Source organism: Lepidochelys kempii, chromosome 7 (assembly GCF_965140285.1).
Source record: "Lepidochelys kempii isolate rLepKem1 chromosome 7, rLepKem1.hap1, whole genome shotgun sequence".
Taxonomy (NCBI): domain Eukaryota; kingdom Metazoa; phylum Chordata; order Testudines; family Cheloniidae; genus Lepidochelys; species Lepidochelys kempii.
The window spans coordinates 92,628,651-92,646,283 of record NC_136386.1 but is presented as its reverse complement, the minus strand read 5'-3'; the positions used below and the strand labels follow the sequence as shown (position 1 = coordinate 92,646,283).

At 41.8% G+C, this 17,633-nt stretch overlaps 1 protein-coding gene across 8 annotated transcripts in view; it reads right to left on the bottom strand.

Annotated features, from left to right (window-relative positions):
• Nucleotides 1–17,633, bottom strand: part of TNKS2 (tankyrase 2) — a 70,240-nt gene that overhangs the window by 36,004 nt on the left and 16,603 nt on the right. For all 8 annotated transcript variants that reach the window (XM_073353834.2, XM_073353839.2, XM_073353836.2 and 5 more), the window contains 5 exons: nucleotides 16,933–16,999; nucleotides 9,648–9,834; nucleotides 8,761–8,882; nucleotides 4,262–4,353; nucleotides 4,098–4,176 (listed from right to left, as the gene is read on the bottom strand). In XM_073353834.2, the coding sequence (XP_073209935.1) occupies nucleotides 4,098–4,176; nucleotides 4,262–4,353; nucleotides 8,761–8,882; nucleotides 9,648–9,834; nucleotides 16,933–16,999 (547 nt within the window). The remainder of the gene's footprint in view (nucleotides 1–4,097; nucleotides 4,177–4,261; nucleotides 4,354–8,760; nucleotides 8,883–9,647; nucleotides 9,835–16,932; nucleotides 17,000–17,633) is intronic.

The window sequence follows — 17,633 nt, the reverse complement described above, 5'->3', positions numbered from 1 at the left end:
GGTGTTGGCACAAGTTATATTGCTGACCATTTACCAAATCTTAAGGGCAGCTTTGCTTAACAATTTTAGCCCTCACTTAAGTTGGTACTGCCGCTAACCCAGGCAGCTGCTCTGCTAAGGGTGTGGCTCCCATTGCCACAGCAGCTGCTGTAAGAGGAACTCCCCTCCTTCATCTTACACCAGTACTGCCAGAGGCATGTGGAGAACAAACTACGCAGTCTCCATATGTTTCTCCCCACCAACCACTCCAGTAGCACAAAAGGATGATTGATCAATCTGCCACTGCACAGCTACTGCAACCTGCCAGTCCTCTCAGGGTATGTCTACACAGCAATGTAAGCCCAGGCCTGAGCTCAAGCCTGACTACCCTTGTGTCCACTCACCAATTGTGCTAAACTAGGATTCGGATCTAGGGTCCCAGGACCCTGCAGGGCTGGAGGGTCCAAGCCCTATTGCTTTCCTGCGTGCATGTGACCCTGGCTTAACTTGGGCCCTGTAAGTCCTCCAGATGTATCCCAGAGTTCCTGGTGGCAGAAGAGCTATTACTACCTGCATTCAACCACTTCCTGGCCAACTGCATTCCCACTTCCTGCTCCAACTCCTCCTTGCTGTTGCGTGGAAGAGCCTTGGAGCAGAAAGCAAAGCTGACAGGCGGGAGGAGGCTCCTGGCTGTTGGGGGTCATCCCTCCCCTGGCCTGTGGCCATGCTTAACCAGATCTGCTGCTCTGCCTCCCTGTAGGGCAGTCCCGGCTCCACTCTCTGGCAAGGGTGCCCGAGAAGTGTGCGCTGTGAGGGGAGTGAATGGAAGCCAGCCTCAAAACTCCCCCCCACCCACCCAGGGATCCTTTTTTCCTGCCTCCCAGAGTGTGGCAGGGGCAGGGATAAGGGATCTCAGGGGACTGCTGGAGCACACTGCACACTAGCCCTGGCGATGCACTTCACCGCTTTGCAGTTGGCAGCGGTCAGGCTCTGATGTGTGCGTATTTTTCCTCTGAAACCTTCTTAGGTCAAATATCAAAACAGACAAAAACAAACAGAAAAACCAACCAAACAAAACCACCTTTGTTGAACATCCAATTTTAAAAATTAAGAATTTCAAAGTTTCATTTTGAAAGACCTGGGCAGTGATGTCCTAATGATCCTGAGAACAGGTGCAAATGGGCATTTTCCTGCCAATGTGACTCAGCCTAGAGGTAGAAAGCCCAATTCTCAGGTTAGATGATAGTTCAGTATAAAGCCTTCTCAAACTACAGTCATTCTCCTGAGACAGCCACCAAAGGAGCTAGTTATGAAGTTTATGTACTCATGTGCTCCTTATGGGCACCTGAGTTCCATCAATGGCACCACTACAGTTAGGAAACAGGGTGGGCAGTAGTGTTTCCCACAGTGTAACACATTCGTGGGGCTAGTGTCAACACTAGGGAGTGGGGCGCTAGGCACTCTGGAATAGGATTACTTTGACTCAGATCTGTGCACTGCAGTGTGGATGCCAGAGCCCTAGGTTTGAGCACAGGTCAGAAAATTCTAAGTCTAGGGTTAAAATACAGTATTAACACTCAAGTCAGGGTTCTCTGACATGGGTCAGCTGACTCTAGTCCCACTAACCATAGGATTACATTGCTATGTAGACATACCCTTAGCTTCAACATGGAGTTTAAAGAGCCAGTAGCAGGAGTTCTGCTTCAACCAACATCATGCAAGGGAAGCCTGTTTTCCTTCCCTTCCATATCAGCCAAAGTAGACTAGACATCCTAAAGATACACAAGACACACATTCCCTGAATGACTACCCTGCCCACCACAAAGGGGGACCCACTCTTCACCTGTTTGCCCCATAGCTAGAAGCCTCAATATGACACACTGCTTCTAGGTAGGGGAGCCACCTAGAGAGTGCTCTGTGACATGCTAGGGAGGAATAAACACGGTGGGTTGAGAGTTATTAGGGAAAATGGCTTAGAGTAGCAATTCCCACTCCACATGGCAAATAGCATTACCATTCTCAGTTAAATGAACTAAGAGTTAAAAAAGGAACACAAAATATCTAGTCTGCTCTTGAACACAGCATCTAGGCTGGAAGAGGATGCATTTTTCTTTGAAGTTCAGCATTTAACAACAGGTCTTGGCAAGTACCACAGGTTCAAAAGGAAAATCTTACTGTTTTATTAATACACGTCCAGTGAGGCTGAAGGTACGTTAGACCACTAAAACATGGCCTAGAATGCATTAGAAAAGGGAACTGTGAAAATTCTCAACTGCAGTAATACTGCGTGAGACAAACGTTCATTCCTATTACTCTGCATATAGGGACATATTCAGTATGTTACTGAAGTTTAAGGAATTTAACGGCATATTACGCTGCATTAGTAGGAGCATTGCCAGCAGACTGAAGGAAGTGATTATTCCCCTCTATCCAGTTTTGGGCGCCCCACTACAGAAAGGATGTGGACAAACTGGAGAGAGTCCAGCAGCAGGCAACGAAAATGAGTAGGGGGCTGGGGCACAAGACTTATGAAGAGGGCTTATTTAGTCTGCAGAAGAGAAGAGTGAGGGGAGATTTGATAGCAGCCTTCAACTACCTGAAGGGGAGTTCCAAAAGAGGATGGAGCTAGGTTGTTCTCAGTGGTGGCAGATGACAGAACAAGGAGCAGTGGTCTCAAGTTGCAGTGGGGGGAGGTCTAGGTTGGATGTTAGGAAAAACTATTTCACTAAGGGGGTGGTGAAACACTGAAATGGGTTACCTAGGGAGGCGGTGGAATCTCCATCCTTAAGAGGTTTTCAAGGCCTAGCTTAACAAAGCCCTGGCTGGGATGATTTAGTTGGGGTTGGTCCTGCTTTGAGCAGGGATTTGGACTGGATGACCTCCTGAAGTTTCTTCCAACACTAATCTTCTATGATTCTATGAATTTTGAAAGTTAGTTACACTTTTAAACTACTTTTACTGAGGAACCAAAAGCCAATTTCAAAAGACATTTGTGACAAATAATTAACTATGACAGTTAAACCTACTGCTTGTGAGAGTTACAGTCAGAGCTTGAGGGGGGAGGAGCCTGGGTCTCATATATTATCCCCACCCTCCTCATGTCACTGTTTAACTACTAAACAAGAGGCTTTGTCTATATCAGCTAATATTGGCCATTCTGACTTGAGAACCTCTGGATTTTTCTAATAACTAAAAAGAAAAGGAGTACTTGTGGCACCTTAGAGACTAACAAATTCATTTGAGCATAAGCTTTCGTGAGCTACAGCTCACTTCATCGGCATCGGATGAAGTGAGCTGTAGCTCAGGAAAGCTTATGCTCAAATAAATTTGTTAGTCTCTAAGGTGCCACAAGTACTCCTTTTCTTTTTGCGAATACAAACTAACATGGCTGCTACTCTGAAACCTCTAATAACTAAGTCATTCACTAACTCAACCCTACAACAAGTAGCTTTCTATTCTCTAGACTTCTCTGTTTCTCTCAATAGCCATGTCAGAAGCCATATAGCAGTCAGCCTGTAATCAAGTTCCAAAAATCAGAATCCTGAGTCTTTATTTTAGCAGTCTTGTTCAATGTGATTACATTAAGTGGCACGCCCTATTTCCATACTTCCTCTATGTGAAAACTTGACCAAAATGCGGTGCATTATAGCAGCTGTGCAACATTATGACTTGATCTTAATTATTGCCAGTGACATCATTTAAATTTTTCTCCATTTTATCTTTTCAAATTTAAGTCCCAGATCTCTTACATACTATTTTTCTAATTAGTTTATCTGCTACCTCCTCTCTTGTTGTGTTTTTGTAAAACACGTTCACAATTCTACTGCTTGTAATTAAGCACCAAATACATCTTTTTTCTGTACTTAGTGAAAGTAGTAGAAATTAGTAAAACTATACTGTTTTCTCTTTTAAAACTTGACAAAATGTATGAAGTCGATAAACATAGTTCTATACGAGTGTGTATATCATCTCTCTGTCTTGCATATGTAAACATGTATACTTACAAAACTAATTCTATGCACAATGCTGAATTTACAACTGCAGTCTGTCATCTTTGTGCTACAGTGTTACATCTTATAGATAATTCTAGCCAAAGAAATACAGGAAGTAATTCATACCTTAGCTTCATGCTTCACAACAACTTCAACAACATCATTATGAGCTTTTTCTGATGCCACATGGAGAGGTGTCAAGAAGCTTTATTAAAAAATAAAAATTACAGTTAAGTTGTATGCTATAAAATTATCCTGAACAATTAATAGCATCCATCAGTAGCACTCACTCTTTTGTCTTTTCATTGATGTTGGCTCCTTTTCTCAGAAGTAATTCACAGACTTGCTTTCTCTTGGGATACAGAGATGCAGCAGCACAGTGCTAAATATTTCAAAATTGCAGCATTAATAATGATCTCGTTATATATAGCATTTTATTAGTTGCTAATGACTGGCAAACTAAAGCAAGATCCTGTATCAGGAATTGCTAGAACAGACCCATGCAGAGTATTATTAATTTCAATGGGACCTACATATGGGTTCAGGGATTTGCACCATAGCTTTCCAACACAACATTTAACTAAATTTCTAACACTAAGTCAGAGATTCTAAGGCTAGAAGGTCTATCTATTCTGACCTCGGTATAATATAATAATGTTGGGGAAATTAATGAACACAGAACCAGTAAATTGAAAAACAGGCAGATAACATGTTCTATATTTCCTTTATTAGCTTAATATAACTGCAATTAGACAAACTGGGTAACAAGAAGTTACATTTGAGAAGAGAAAATATCTTAAGGATAGAGTCCTCTCTCACCAGTGGAAAACGTGATACTGCAGATCTATTGTTGATACATGAGTTTGGGAGCAACACTTTTAAAGTGGGAGACATTATCCTGTAACAATATCCTATTACAATGCCATGATTTCTGTCCAACTAAACGGCTGATGAAGACTGTCACTGTACCTCAGGGATGTTACTGCAATAATAGAACAATTAGTATATATGATTGTCCTTCTATGTTTAGATTAGCTTGGAGAACAGTCCTACTGATTACTTCAATCACAGAGCAGCCTTCAATACTTTTAAGCTTACATAGTATCTTACTCCTGAGGGATTTAGTAATTAATATATTAATAATCAGAGGCATAGGTTCTAGAAATGGCACATAAATACATGAAAGGTATATGAGCACTTTGATGAAACTGATTCAAAGTGCTTTAAAACAAGGAATTTAGGCCCATTTTTAAAGGTATTCAGGTGTTGCTGTGCTCAGAGTTGCAACACCTAACAGATCTATGAGCCTAAGTCTCATGTTCAAAAGAGATTTAGGAGCCAAAATCCCATTGATGGCCAAAGAGTTTTTGGCTCCTAAGTGACTAAATCCCTTTTGAACAGGAGACTTAGGTGCTGCAACGCTGAGCGCAGCAATGTCTAAATATCTGGGCCTTAGTCTCAATATTTATAGTAAAGCAAATATCTCCATTTTACAGATCAGGAAACAGGCAGAGAGTGATTAAGTGACTTGCTTAATGTCACATGGGCATCTGGACCAGAGGGAACAGAACAAAAATTTCTGGACTTCCCACCTTACCTTTAGATCACCTGTACTCCTACACCCCAACAATTAACCACAAGCTGGTCTGTCTCCATCTTAACAGTTCCAGAATAGAAAATTATAACTAGCAACCCGGAGTTGAGATGTGTGTGGTCTATAACTATCAAAGAGTTATGTTTGTATGTCTGATTGATAACCTATAAAAAAAATACCAAGACTGATACCAAGCCAAAAGAAAAATCAACTAAAAACTCTAATATTAGTGTATGGGAGAAGATTCTCAGTATAGCCCACTTAATTGAGGTGGACAAAGTTTGGTATAACAGTGCCTAGGACAGGGGTCTCAAACTCAAATGACCACATGAGTACTAATGCATTGGCCCAAGGGCCACATCATTAACACCCCACCCTTGCTGCCCCTGGCTCCACCCCCACTCCACCTCTTCCATGAGGCCCTGCCCCTGCCCCACCTCTTCCTTGCCCCCATTCCAATCCCTTCCCCGAAGTCTCCACCCCAACCCCGCCCCCCTCCCTGTCCCCAGGGGGAGCAGGAGGGGTGCAGGGTGTGGTGGGGGCTCAGGGCAGGGAGTTGAGGTGCAGGAGGTGTGCATGGCACGGCAAGGGGCTCAGGGCAGGGAGTGCAGGAGGTGTGCAGGGTGCAGCAGGAGGCTTAGGGCAGGGAGTTGGGATGTGAGGTGCAGGAGGGGTGAGGGGTGCAGGGCGCTGCAGGCAGGGGCGCAGGAGTGCGGGGTGCGGCAGGAGGCTCAGGGCAGGGAGTTGGGGTGTGCGGTGCAGGAGGGGTGCGGGCTCCAGCCCCGCGCCACTTATCTAGAGCAGCTCCCGTGCGCACTGGGGCCAGGGCAGGCTTGCTGCCTGCCCGCCCTGGCCCCGCACCTCTCTGCTCTGCTCCAGTCCAGGAAGCAGCCGGAACCACGTCCCGCCGGGGGAAGGGCCTGCGCTACGGCACACAGCTCTGTGTGCTGCTCTTGCTGCTCCTCCAGGTACCTCCCCTGAAGCTCCCACTGGCTGCGGTTCCCTGTTCCCGGCCAATGGGAGCTGCCGGGGGGGCTGGGGGGGGGGGAGCAGCGTGTTTTTGCCTGGAAGCGAGAGTAACACACTGAGCCCCCTGCCCCATCCCAGAGCCACAGGGGCATGGTTCCGGCTGCTTCAGGGAACGGTGCGGGGTTCGCGGTGCCACGGGGTACGCAGAGGTGCACGTGGGAGGGGGTGCGCAGGGAGCTTAGTAGGCCGCACAAAAGAACCTTGTGGGCCGCATGTTTGAGACCCCTGACCTTTGAGAAGGACTTTGAGAATCTTGAAATCTATGTTAATTACAAAGATGGATCAATAATTTGTACATATTGGATGAAATCCTGGCCTCAGTGAAATCAATGAGAGTTTTACCATTGACTTCAATGGAGCCAGGATTTTACCCATTTTATTTCTTTGATTTGAGAATCAGTATAGTGAGATTTAGATTTGAAGGCTGAACTTATAAAATTACTCAAATAGCTAGCAACAAAATGTATTTAATTATTATTTATATAACTATATTAGGAAATCTAGTTTCAGGCTCTTAATATTTGCATAGATTTACTAGACTAAATTCATCCCTGGTACAAGAAAAAGGGCAAGGGAATTACATTAGTTGAATCTGGACCATGTAATCCAGTATTTCTGGAAACAACTCTTTTCAGGAACTGTAACTAGGTCATACCTAGGACCCTACTAAATTTCAAGGTCATACAATTTAAAAAATTGTCAATTTCTTGATTTCAGATATTTATATCTGAAATTTCATAATGTCGTAATTGTAAGTGTCCTGACCCAAAAAGGAGGTGGGGGGTGGGTCACAAGGTTATCGTACGGTGTTTGCGTTACTGCTACCCTTACTTCTGCTGGCAGCGGCACTGCAGGAGCCCAGCTCTGAAAGCAGAGCCACTGCCAGCAGCAGTGCAGAAGCAAGGATGGCATGGTACCGTATTGCCACCCTTACTTCTGTGCTGCTGCCTGCAGAGCTAGGCCCTCAGCAGCCACACTCTCCGGCCGCCCATCTCTGAAGGCAACAGTGCAGAAGTAAGGCTGGCATCGTATGGTATTGCCACCCTTACTTCTGCGCTGCCTTCAGAGCTGGGTGCCTGGCCAACAGCCACCAAGCTCTAAAGGCAGCGCAGAAGTAAGGGTGGCAATACCAAGACCCCCCCTAAAATAACCTTGTGACTCACCCCGCCGTGCAACCCCTTTTTAGGTCAGGACCCCTTTGAGAAACATTAGCCTCCCCTGTGAAATCTGTATAATATAGGGTAAAAGAACTCAAAAGACCAGTTTCATGATCCATGACACATTTTTCATGGCCGTGAATTTTGTACCATGGGCCATATAAAGGATATTACACAATACCATTTTCTGTTCTCTTTCCTCATCTCCCTTTCCTTTTACTTTGTTTGCCATTTCCTCTCTGTCTCCCTCAACGTATAATAACTATCAGAATAAAGTAATCAAGAGCAAGAGTGGGAATCAAGCATGAGTTTGTAATGATCAAGCCACACAAATCTGATTTATTTTAACAATTACTAAAATTACTAGATGAAGGTGCCAAACACTTTTCATATGGATTGAAAACTGGTTGGATTCTAAGCAAAACAAAATTAGGATAAATGGCTGTGTCAGGAATACAGGCAGAGAGAAAGCTGCCTACTGCAGTGCTGCAGCAGTTGGCATTAGACTTAGCTTATCTTTATTCTTTCAACTCACTGATGAAACATTCATATGAAATTACACTGAAAAGTGAAACGAACACATACAAGGATAGAACTACAAAAGCCATTTGAAGAGATTAGAAATAGGAGCATACAGTAAGTGTGGTTCAACCTGAAAAAATTGCAAGCTAATATATGTAGAAGAAAACTTAGAAACTCAAGTATTCAGTGGATTGAGACAAATGACAGTGGTATAGATAACCTAGAGAAAATAGACAAATTCGTTACAACCTTTCACTGATATAGTAGCAGAGAATTATCCTGCAAGACTTGACAGGAATGTGAAAAGTTTAAATTACAAAGGACACTCTAGATGTGTTATCTTAACTTATTATACACTACAGTTGACTTGCCAGTCTTTACAATGTCAGGTTCTCAGAAAATGGAATTTGTGTGTTTTAAAGCATTGCCCAACATATTTAGTTTAGCATCTTAACATCTTAAATCACTAATATATCTGAAATATTACCAATGCTGTTTCATGAGTTTGAGGATGCTTGAAATTCACTGTTTCCAAAGATAGATATTTTTTGATGCGAGCTACATCTGATTCTCGTGCCGCCTGTAGCAAGGAGTGACCTTTGAATTCATCTAGAAAAGAAAGATTATATTCTTAATCTGGTCTGGAAAGTATTAAAGGGATTGTTCGCTTCTAGTAGGGGAAATCCTGCTCTCAGTGCATGGTAGAGACTTTAGAAAGCCATTTCTAGTAATTTACTGTACACAGGTTCATTATATGATGTAGCCCAGCACTCTATATACTCCAGAAAATTGCTACTTTGTCCATGCACAGGCTGAGCATGAGGATTCCTTAGCTATGCCAGACAGAACTCATGTCCCAATTCTCCAATTCAGAAGTTGAGAGAAAGTGATAGCATTTCATCTTCAAAACAAATGTATTCATAGTTCTAAGTAATTATGCTGGTGGATTTTTTTGTTCAAATGACCTTTGCTGAAGAGAAAAATGATATTGCTGGGAATACGTTTTTTGAAAGATCATAGGGAGAAGTGGGGAAGCAGCAGGAAGAAAACAGGATTCTAGGAAAGAAAAATCTACACAAGCCATTACAGCCACAAGACTGTTGAATAGTAACTAAAATCAGTTTTTAAACCTATGTTCAAAAGGGCCCGTTAGTTGTATATATTTGAGACTATTTCATGTTTTAGGATAATACAATCTTCAGGCAGGCATTACACAATTGTTTTCAAAATGTAAACACTTTCTTCCCAACTTAATATCAGTGTGATACTGTTTATGAAACTTAAGGCACTCATTACAAAGAAAAACTAATCAATTGTAGATGAGCTATGAAATGCCATCTATCCTATTCATTTTCACATTCACTTTATACTCACATGCCAATCGTTCTTTTAATTGAGGTGTTGGGGCTAAATCAATGGTGCTTTTATTGTGACAGTTCAACAGTGTTGGATCAGCACCATAACTTAACAAGAGAGAACACACTTCCACCCTGTTCTTAGAAGCTGCTTCATGCAGAGGAGTGAACTGCCACAGATCCATAGCATTTACACATGCTCCATGCTGGGAAAGTTACAAAAACAAAGGAGACTATTAAAGAAAAATTGCAATTATTAATTGCCACAAAGCAGACAGCAAGATAAATATATAACTATATACATGCACACAGTTTCCAAGATATTTTTTTCAGAAATATCTATTGTAAGTCCTTTTACAGTCCCCATTACCATACTATCAGAGTGCCTCATAATATTTAATGAATTTATCCTTACAACACACCTGTGACGTAGGGCAGTATTAATATCCCCATTTTATAGATGGGGAAGTGAGGTACAAAGAAACTAAAGGCCTAGTCTACACTAGAAAATTAGGTCAGCATAATGACATCACTCAGGGGTGTGAAAAATCCAAACCTGAGTGGCGCAGTTAGGATGACCTAAATCCCAGTGCAGACAGCGATAGGTCATAGAATCATAGAATATCAGGGTTGGAAGGGACCTCAGGAGGTCATCTAGTCCAACCCCCTGCTCAAAAGCAGGACCAATACCCAATTAAATCATCCCAGCCAGGGCTTTGTCAAGCCTGACCTTAAAAACTTCTAAGGAAGGAGATTCCACCACCTCCCTAGGCAACACATTCCAGTGTTTCACCACCCTCCTAGTGAAAAAGTTTTTCCTAATATCCAACCTAAATCTCCCCCACTGCAACTTGAGACCATTACTCCTTGTCCTGTCCTCTTCCACCACTGAGAATAGTCTAGAACCATCCTCTCTGGAACTGCCTCTCAGGTAGTTGAAAGCAGCTATCAAATCCCCCCTCATTCTTCTCTTTTGCAGACTAAACAATCCCAGTTCCCTCAGCCTCTCCTCATAACTCATGTGTTCCAGACCTCTAATAATTTTTGTTGCCCTTCGCTGGACTCTCTCCAATTTATCCACATCCTTCTTGTAGTGTGGGGCCCAAAACTGGACACAGTACTCCAGATGAGGCCTCACCAATGTCGAATAGAGGGGAACGATCACGTCCCTCGATCTGCTCGCTATGCCCCTACTTATACATCCCAAAATGCCATTGCAGGGCACACTGCTGGCTCATATCCAGCTTCTCGTCCACTGTCACCCCTAGGTCCTTTTCCGCAGAACTGCTGCCTAGCCATTCGGTCCCTAGTCTGTAGCTGTGCATTGGGTTCTTCCGTCCTAAGTGCAGGACCCTGCACTTATCCTTATTGAACCTCATCAGATTTCTTTTGGCCCAATCCTCCAATTTGTCTAGGTCCCTCTGTATCCTATCCCTGCCCTCCAGCGTATCTACCACTCCTCCCAGTTTAGTATCATCCGCAAATTTGCTGAGAGTGCAATCCACACCATCCTCCAGATCATTTATGAAGATATTGAACAAAACCGGCCCCAGGACCGACCCTTGGGGCACTCCACTTGACACCGGCTGCCAACTAGACATGGAGCCATTGATCACTACCCGTTGAGCCCGACAATCTAGCCAACTTTCTACCCACCTTATAGTGCATTCATCCAGCCCATACTTCCTTAACTTGCTGACAAGGATACTGTGGGAGACCGTGTCAAAAGCTTTGCTAAAGCATAGCTATGCTTTGCATAGACAATCCAGGAAGTTTTTGGAAAGCGTAGGGGACAATTTCCTGGTGCAAGTGCTAGAGGAGCCAACTGGGGGGGAGCTTTTCTTAACCTGCTGCTCACAAACCGGGAAGAATTAGTAAGGGAAGCAAAAGTGGATGGGAATCTGGGAGGTAGTGACCATGAGTTGGTTGAGTTCAGGATCCTGACACAGGGAAGAAAGGTAAGCAGCAGGATACGGACCCTGGACTTCAGGAAAGCAGACTTCGACTCCCTCAGGGAACGGATGGGTAGGATCCCCTGGGGGACTAACATGAAGGGGAAAGGAGTCCAGGAGAGCTGGCTGTATTTCAAGGAATCCCTGTTGAGGTTACAGGGACAGAACATCCCGATGTGTCGAAAGAATAGTAAGTATGGCAGGCAACCAGCTTGGCTTAACGGTGAAATCCTAGCAGATCTTAAGCATAAAAAAGAAGCTTACAAGAAGTGGGAGGTTGGACATATGACCAGGGAAGAGTATAAAAATATTGCTCGGGCATGTAGGAAAGAAATTAGGAGGGCCAAATCGCACCTGGAGCTGCAGCTAGCGAGAGATGTTAAGAGTAACAAGAAGGGTTTCTTCAGGTATGTTGGCAACAAAAAGAAAGCCAAGGAAAGTGTGGGCCCCTTAATGAATGAGGGAGGCAACCTAGTGACGGAGGATGTGGAAAAAGCTAATGTACTCAATGCTTTTTTTGCCTCTGTCTTCACGAACAAGGTCAGCTCCCAGACTGCTGTGCTGGGCATCACAACATGGGGAATAGATGGCCAGCCCTCTGTGGAGAAAGAGGTGGTTAGGGACTATTTAGAAAAACTGGACGTGCACAAGTCCATGGGGCCGGATGAGTTGCATCCGAGAGTGCTAAAGGAACTGGTGGCTGTGATTGCAGAACCATTGGCCATTATCTTTGAAAACTCGTGGCGAACGGGGGAAGTCCCGGATGACTGGAAAAAGGCTAATGTAGTGCCAATCTTTAAAAAAGGGAAGAAGGAGGATCCTGGGAACTACAGGTCAGTAAGCCTCACTTCAGTCCCCGGAAAAATCATGGAGCAGGTCCTCAAAGAATCAATCCTGAAGCACTTACATGAGAGGAAAGTGATCAGGAACAGTCAGCATGGATTCACCAAGGGAAGGTCATGCCTGACTAATCTAATTGCCTTCTATGATGAGATTACTGGTTCTGTGAATGAAGGGAAAGCAGTGGATGTATTGTATCTTGACTTTAGCAAAGCTTTTGACATGGTCTCCCACAGTATCCTTGTCAGCAAGTTAAGGTCGACAGAAGAATCCTACCTCTTGGGGAGGTGAATTACCTATGACAACAGAACCCCTCCATTTGGCATAGGTAGTGTCTACACCAGAGGTCGACAAACTTCGGCATGCGCCCCATCAGAATAATCTGCTGGCCTGCCGCAAGACATTGTGTTTAGGTTGACTGTCCACAGGCACAGCACCCCACAGCTCCCAGTGGCTTGGAATGGGGAACCTTGGCCACTAGGAGCTGTGGGGGGCCGTGCCTGCGGACGGTCAACCTAAACACTTCTCACAGCCCGCCAGCAGATTACCCTGATGGGCCGCATACCAAAGGTTGCCAACCGCTGGTGTACACTGAAGCGCTGCAGTGGTGCAACTATGCCGCTGTAGCATTTTAAGGGTACACAAGCCCTAAGTGACGGGCACAAGGTCACAAAGAAAGCCAGAGTTGGAGCAAAGAATTGAGCCTAGGTCTCCCAAACTCTAGGCTAGCTCTAGCCACTGAATCATCTTTCCTCTCACTATGATCACCACTATATTATCATCCTTCCATCATTATTGTCTACATAACTGAATGGTTCTTTAGCCTAAGTAACAGCTACCATTTCCCAAGAGGAAGTTGACAGTTTTTGACAAAATGATAAATCAGTCTGTGAACACAAGAAAATGTTTAGAAACTCAGTTGCTTTAAGGCAACTTATATTTACTAAGAGTCACATTTTTTAGACATTAGTATTTTGTTATGTAACAAAAAAGGTTAACAAAGTCTATTGCAACACTAATCCTCATCCTGTCACTTGCCTTCAAATGCTGAGAAGCACTTCCTTTGTTACAAATTGTCAGTCAACATAAATCTGCTAACACAGCAAGAAAATACTTATTCAATAGTTTGAACTTTTAACTAGTTTTAAAATACACATTTAAAACGAGTTGTAGATTCATTCCCCCACAAATCATCAAAATGTAGTAGTTTCGGATTAGAAATAAAGTTGTGACATGCCCAGGACAAAAGAGTCTGTATTTTGTATCTACTTGAGTTACATATTTTTCTCCTAAAAATTTAGTCATTCTGTACATACTTCTATACTTACCTGAAATTTTACACTATAAAATAAACTCCAGGTAAAAATCTAAGCTAAATTAAGGTTTTAAATAGTTAGCAGTTACTTAAGGAGAAAAATATTTAAAATATTGTTTTAATAAAATCCTGTAAGTGCCAAGTTAAGGTTAAACCTAAAAATCTTAAACATGCAAATGCAGTTTTAGTCATCCAATAAGCCTTAAGTCTGATGCCATGCCTATGCTTTCCATTATGGAGAACTGTAACATCTGTGTCTAAGATAGAGACATTTCAATGTAATTTTTTATAAGAACACTTCAAAAATCCTCTTTATATTGCTTGCTTGTGAAGTCAAGGAATTTTTGAAATTTCCATTTTTTTAACATGTATATACAGTAGAACCTCAGTTACAAATGCCTAGAGAATGGAGGTTGTTTGTAACTCTGAAATGTTTGTAACTCTGAATAAAACGTTATGCTTGTTCTTTCAAAAGTTTACAACTGAACATTGACTTCATATAGCTTTGAAACTTCAGTATGAAGAAAAATGCTGCTTTCCCTTTATTATTTTTAGTAGTTTACATTTAACACATTACTAGACTGTATTTGCTTTTTTTAAGTCTCTGCTGATGCCTAATTGAGTACTTTCAGTTCCAAATGAGGTGTGTGGTTGACTGGTCAGTTCATAACTCTGGTGTTTGATACGCTGAGGTTCTACTGTATTATGTAAGCATTACCACCACCATCTGGTATGACCCTAAGTATTGGTTTGGTTCTTAAAAGTTTTGTACGCCCAGATATAAGCATCCATGTTAGTCTCAGAATACAACATGACATTTGATACACCAAATGGTGTATTCTGGAAAAGCTGTGGAAACCTATCTTTTCATAGTGGTCTAATTACATTCTTAAAGAAGGCAAGAAAGAAGTGCTATAATGTAAACACAGGTGCACACCTGCATAAGTGTATTTTGAACTACTGAATGCAGTTTAGATGTTTCAGTTTACAATTTATGATGATAAGACCAACAACAAGAGTAAAATAATCCAGTTAAACTACTTCAAGTTTTAGCAAGGCTATTTCCTGGGAAAAAATTGTTTAGGACAGGGCACTGGTAAATACTATCTAAAACTTAGTTTAAACTGGGAAACTGAGAAAAATAATTGCATCAGCATCCAGCAAGTTTCACCAAGCACAGAACAAATTTTTTCAAACTTTGGGTACATCCATTCAAAATTGAGGATTAGGTTCCATCTATCCACTGTATCAAAGTAGGTCTTCTGCTACAGAATGCAGCATGATCAAATGGACCTGAATTGGTAGTCTGCAATTCTGCATTCTTCTGATTGCTTAATGCTTCAAGCCTACAACTCTGCACGACTATCGTTTCATATAATCAAATGTTTTCAATATTTATATAACATTAAAAACTGAAATATGAATCATGACATGTATAACTTTCTTGAGAAAATACCACACCAAAATGTAGACAGACATTCCCATGTTCAGTATTATAATTACATGACACCTACTGCAATTTACTTTTTATTTGTACAACCCTACCTTATTAACCAAAACTTAGCTAAAATTGCGTGCAATTATGAAGCAGTTTTTAAAACAGAAAATGCCTTAAACTGGGACTAATTAGTTTTTCCCAGGGGTGTAAAAAACCACAATTTTACTGGTAAAAACCACCTCTGGTAAATACCATGCCACCCCTGATATTCTGAGTCACTCATGCAATGAAACTAGATACACTTCTCTCCTAGTTGGGGAGGTGGGAGTGGGGCAGAGAGGTTTGTGAGCAATGACACAGGGTCAGAGTGAAGGCAGTACTGTTCATTTCCACATGAGACTGATGACTTTTTCAGCGGTTCAACATTAAATGAATATTTGCAATCTCAAATATAACTTGAATTTTTTCATGGGCCCTTCATGCTCTGCTTTCTCCTGTAAGAGAGAGGGTTTGTGTGAGTGTGCGCAGAAGTGTCTTGCCAGCACTTCTAGGACGCTCTTCTCACATTTTATTGAAGAAACAGGAAGTGCCTATAAACATTCAATATAGGGTACAAAAGAGGATAGCAGGGAAGGAAAGTGTGTTTGTAAGGATAGAGTTTCCATGCAAGCAGATAATACACAAGGGGTAGTAAGGATTCTGTAGTTAGGCCCCAACGCTGCACCACTGAACTGGAGACCAAAAGGATGTTTTTAATAACCCTGCAAACTAATCAGTGGCTGAAGTTAAGAAAAAAGTTCAAAATGTCAGAACTGGTGCAAATAGAGCCATCTCTCAACATTTTAGTTCACTAATTTTTATATTCTCTAGATACAATAAAATTTGTAAAGATTGCTAATTGTTTAAATGTTATGTCTGGAGTATATACAGAATATATAAACACAAGTAGTTAAGGTTAATCATTTTTCCTATGTATTTTTTTCTTTTTCTTTCCTTTATCTCCATCTGATTGATAATTACTGTAACAAATCTAGCTGTAGGCTCTGAGGGAATATTTTCCAGGCTCAGAGACTATTATAAACAATAAATATTTCTGATTTATTATAAACAATAAATATGTCTGAGACGGATGAATGTCACTCTTTTCAAGACCCAATTCTGCAAATTTGTGTGAGCACATTGCTGTGTCAATGCAGAGCCCCTGTGGCTTCAATGGGACTCCACAGATATGCATTGTTGTGCCTGCATGCAAACAGTTTCAGGATTGGTGCCTTAATTTGTACAGGGCTGGAATAAGGCTTACAAATTATCTCTTTAGACAACAACTTTTTAAAAAGCTTTGCTAAATCTTTGTTTACATCTAGAGTGCTAGAACTATTGGGTCGGTATTTCTACAATATTTTAAAACCCTAACAATTCTAGCCCTACACTAATCTTACAAGCCATCATGACACCTCCATAACTTAAAAGTAAAGTGTATTTCCAAATGCTGACTTCCACTGCAACTCCATCTTGATACGAACAGTTCAAGTTTTAAAGTGGCAGTGCATTTCTATAACAAGCTTTACAGGGCATGCTTTAACTTATTCTGGGCAGGAGAGTGAAGTGAGTGTACATATATCAAATTAACCTACCAACTCTGCCTGTCTTTTTTAAATGATTTTAAATACAAGAAGATAAGTGACACTCAAAAAACAGAAAAAATTCACAATAGAAGAATTTCACCCAGTTTGAAAGAGGAATGAAATTAAATACCAACCTTTACTAGAAGTTCTGTTACTTCATAATGACCATAGGAACAGGCATTGTGAAGTGGCACCAAATCTCTAAGCAGTTGGGGGGAGGGAGAAACATGTTATATGCGCTTGGGTTACAAGTATGTAAACTCAGTAAATTACAAACAACAATATGTAGCTTTCTATCAATTCTAAAAATTAAAAAACCCAGCTATCCCACTGAAAAGTGATGGGAAAACAGAGATATGAGACAATAACCTCCAAAGTTATTGAAATCAATGTCTGTTTAACATACAATAAATTGCACAATGAATTCCATAATCACATGGAAATTGCATTGTATTTGTTGTAAGTGACTTGGTTCCAGAGATTTTATGAAATTAAACAGTAATTACACTACGTGGAAAGCACTGTATTGGGAGAACTTATTTCAAGGAAGACAGTAATTTTTCCTTTATCCCTAAAAAGTTTTGTTGCACAATCTCTTTTCTTTAGCATGCTAAAGAAGTCTGACTGGTTTAGTGTTAATATCACTGAGCAAGGTTCTGTACTATACATCTAAGAACACAGTATAGACCTTGCCTCCACAGGGAGGGAAAACTAAGATGGTTTAAGCCACCTCTGCTCCCTCCTGATCCTGTTCTGGTAGCTGGAGAAGCACGTAATGTAATTTAGACAGCCAGGAAACTCTATCATTGCAAGGGTAGCAATGGACTGACAAAGG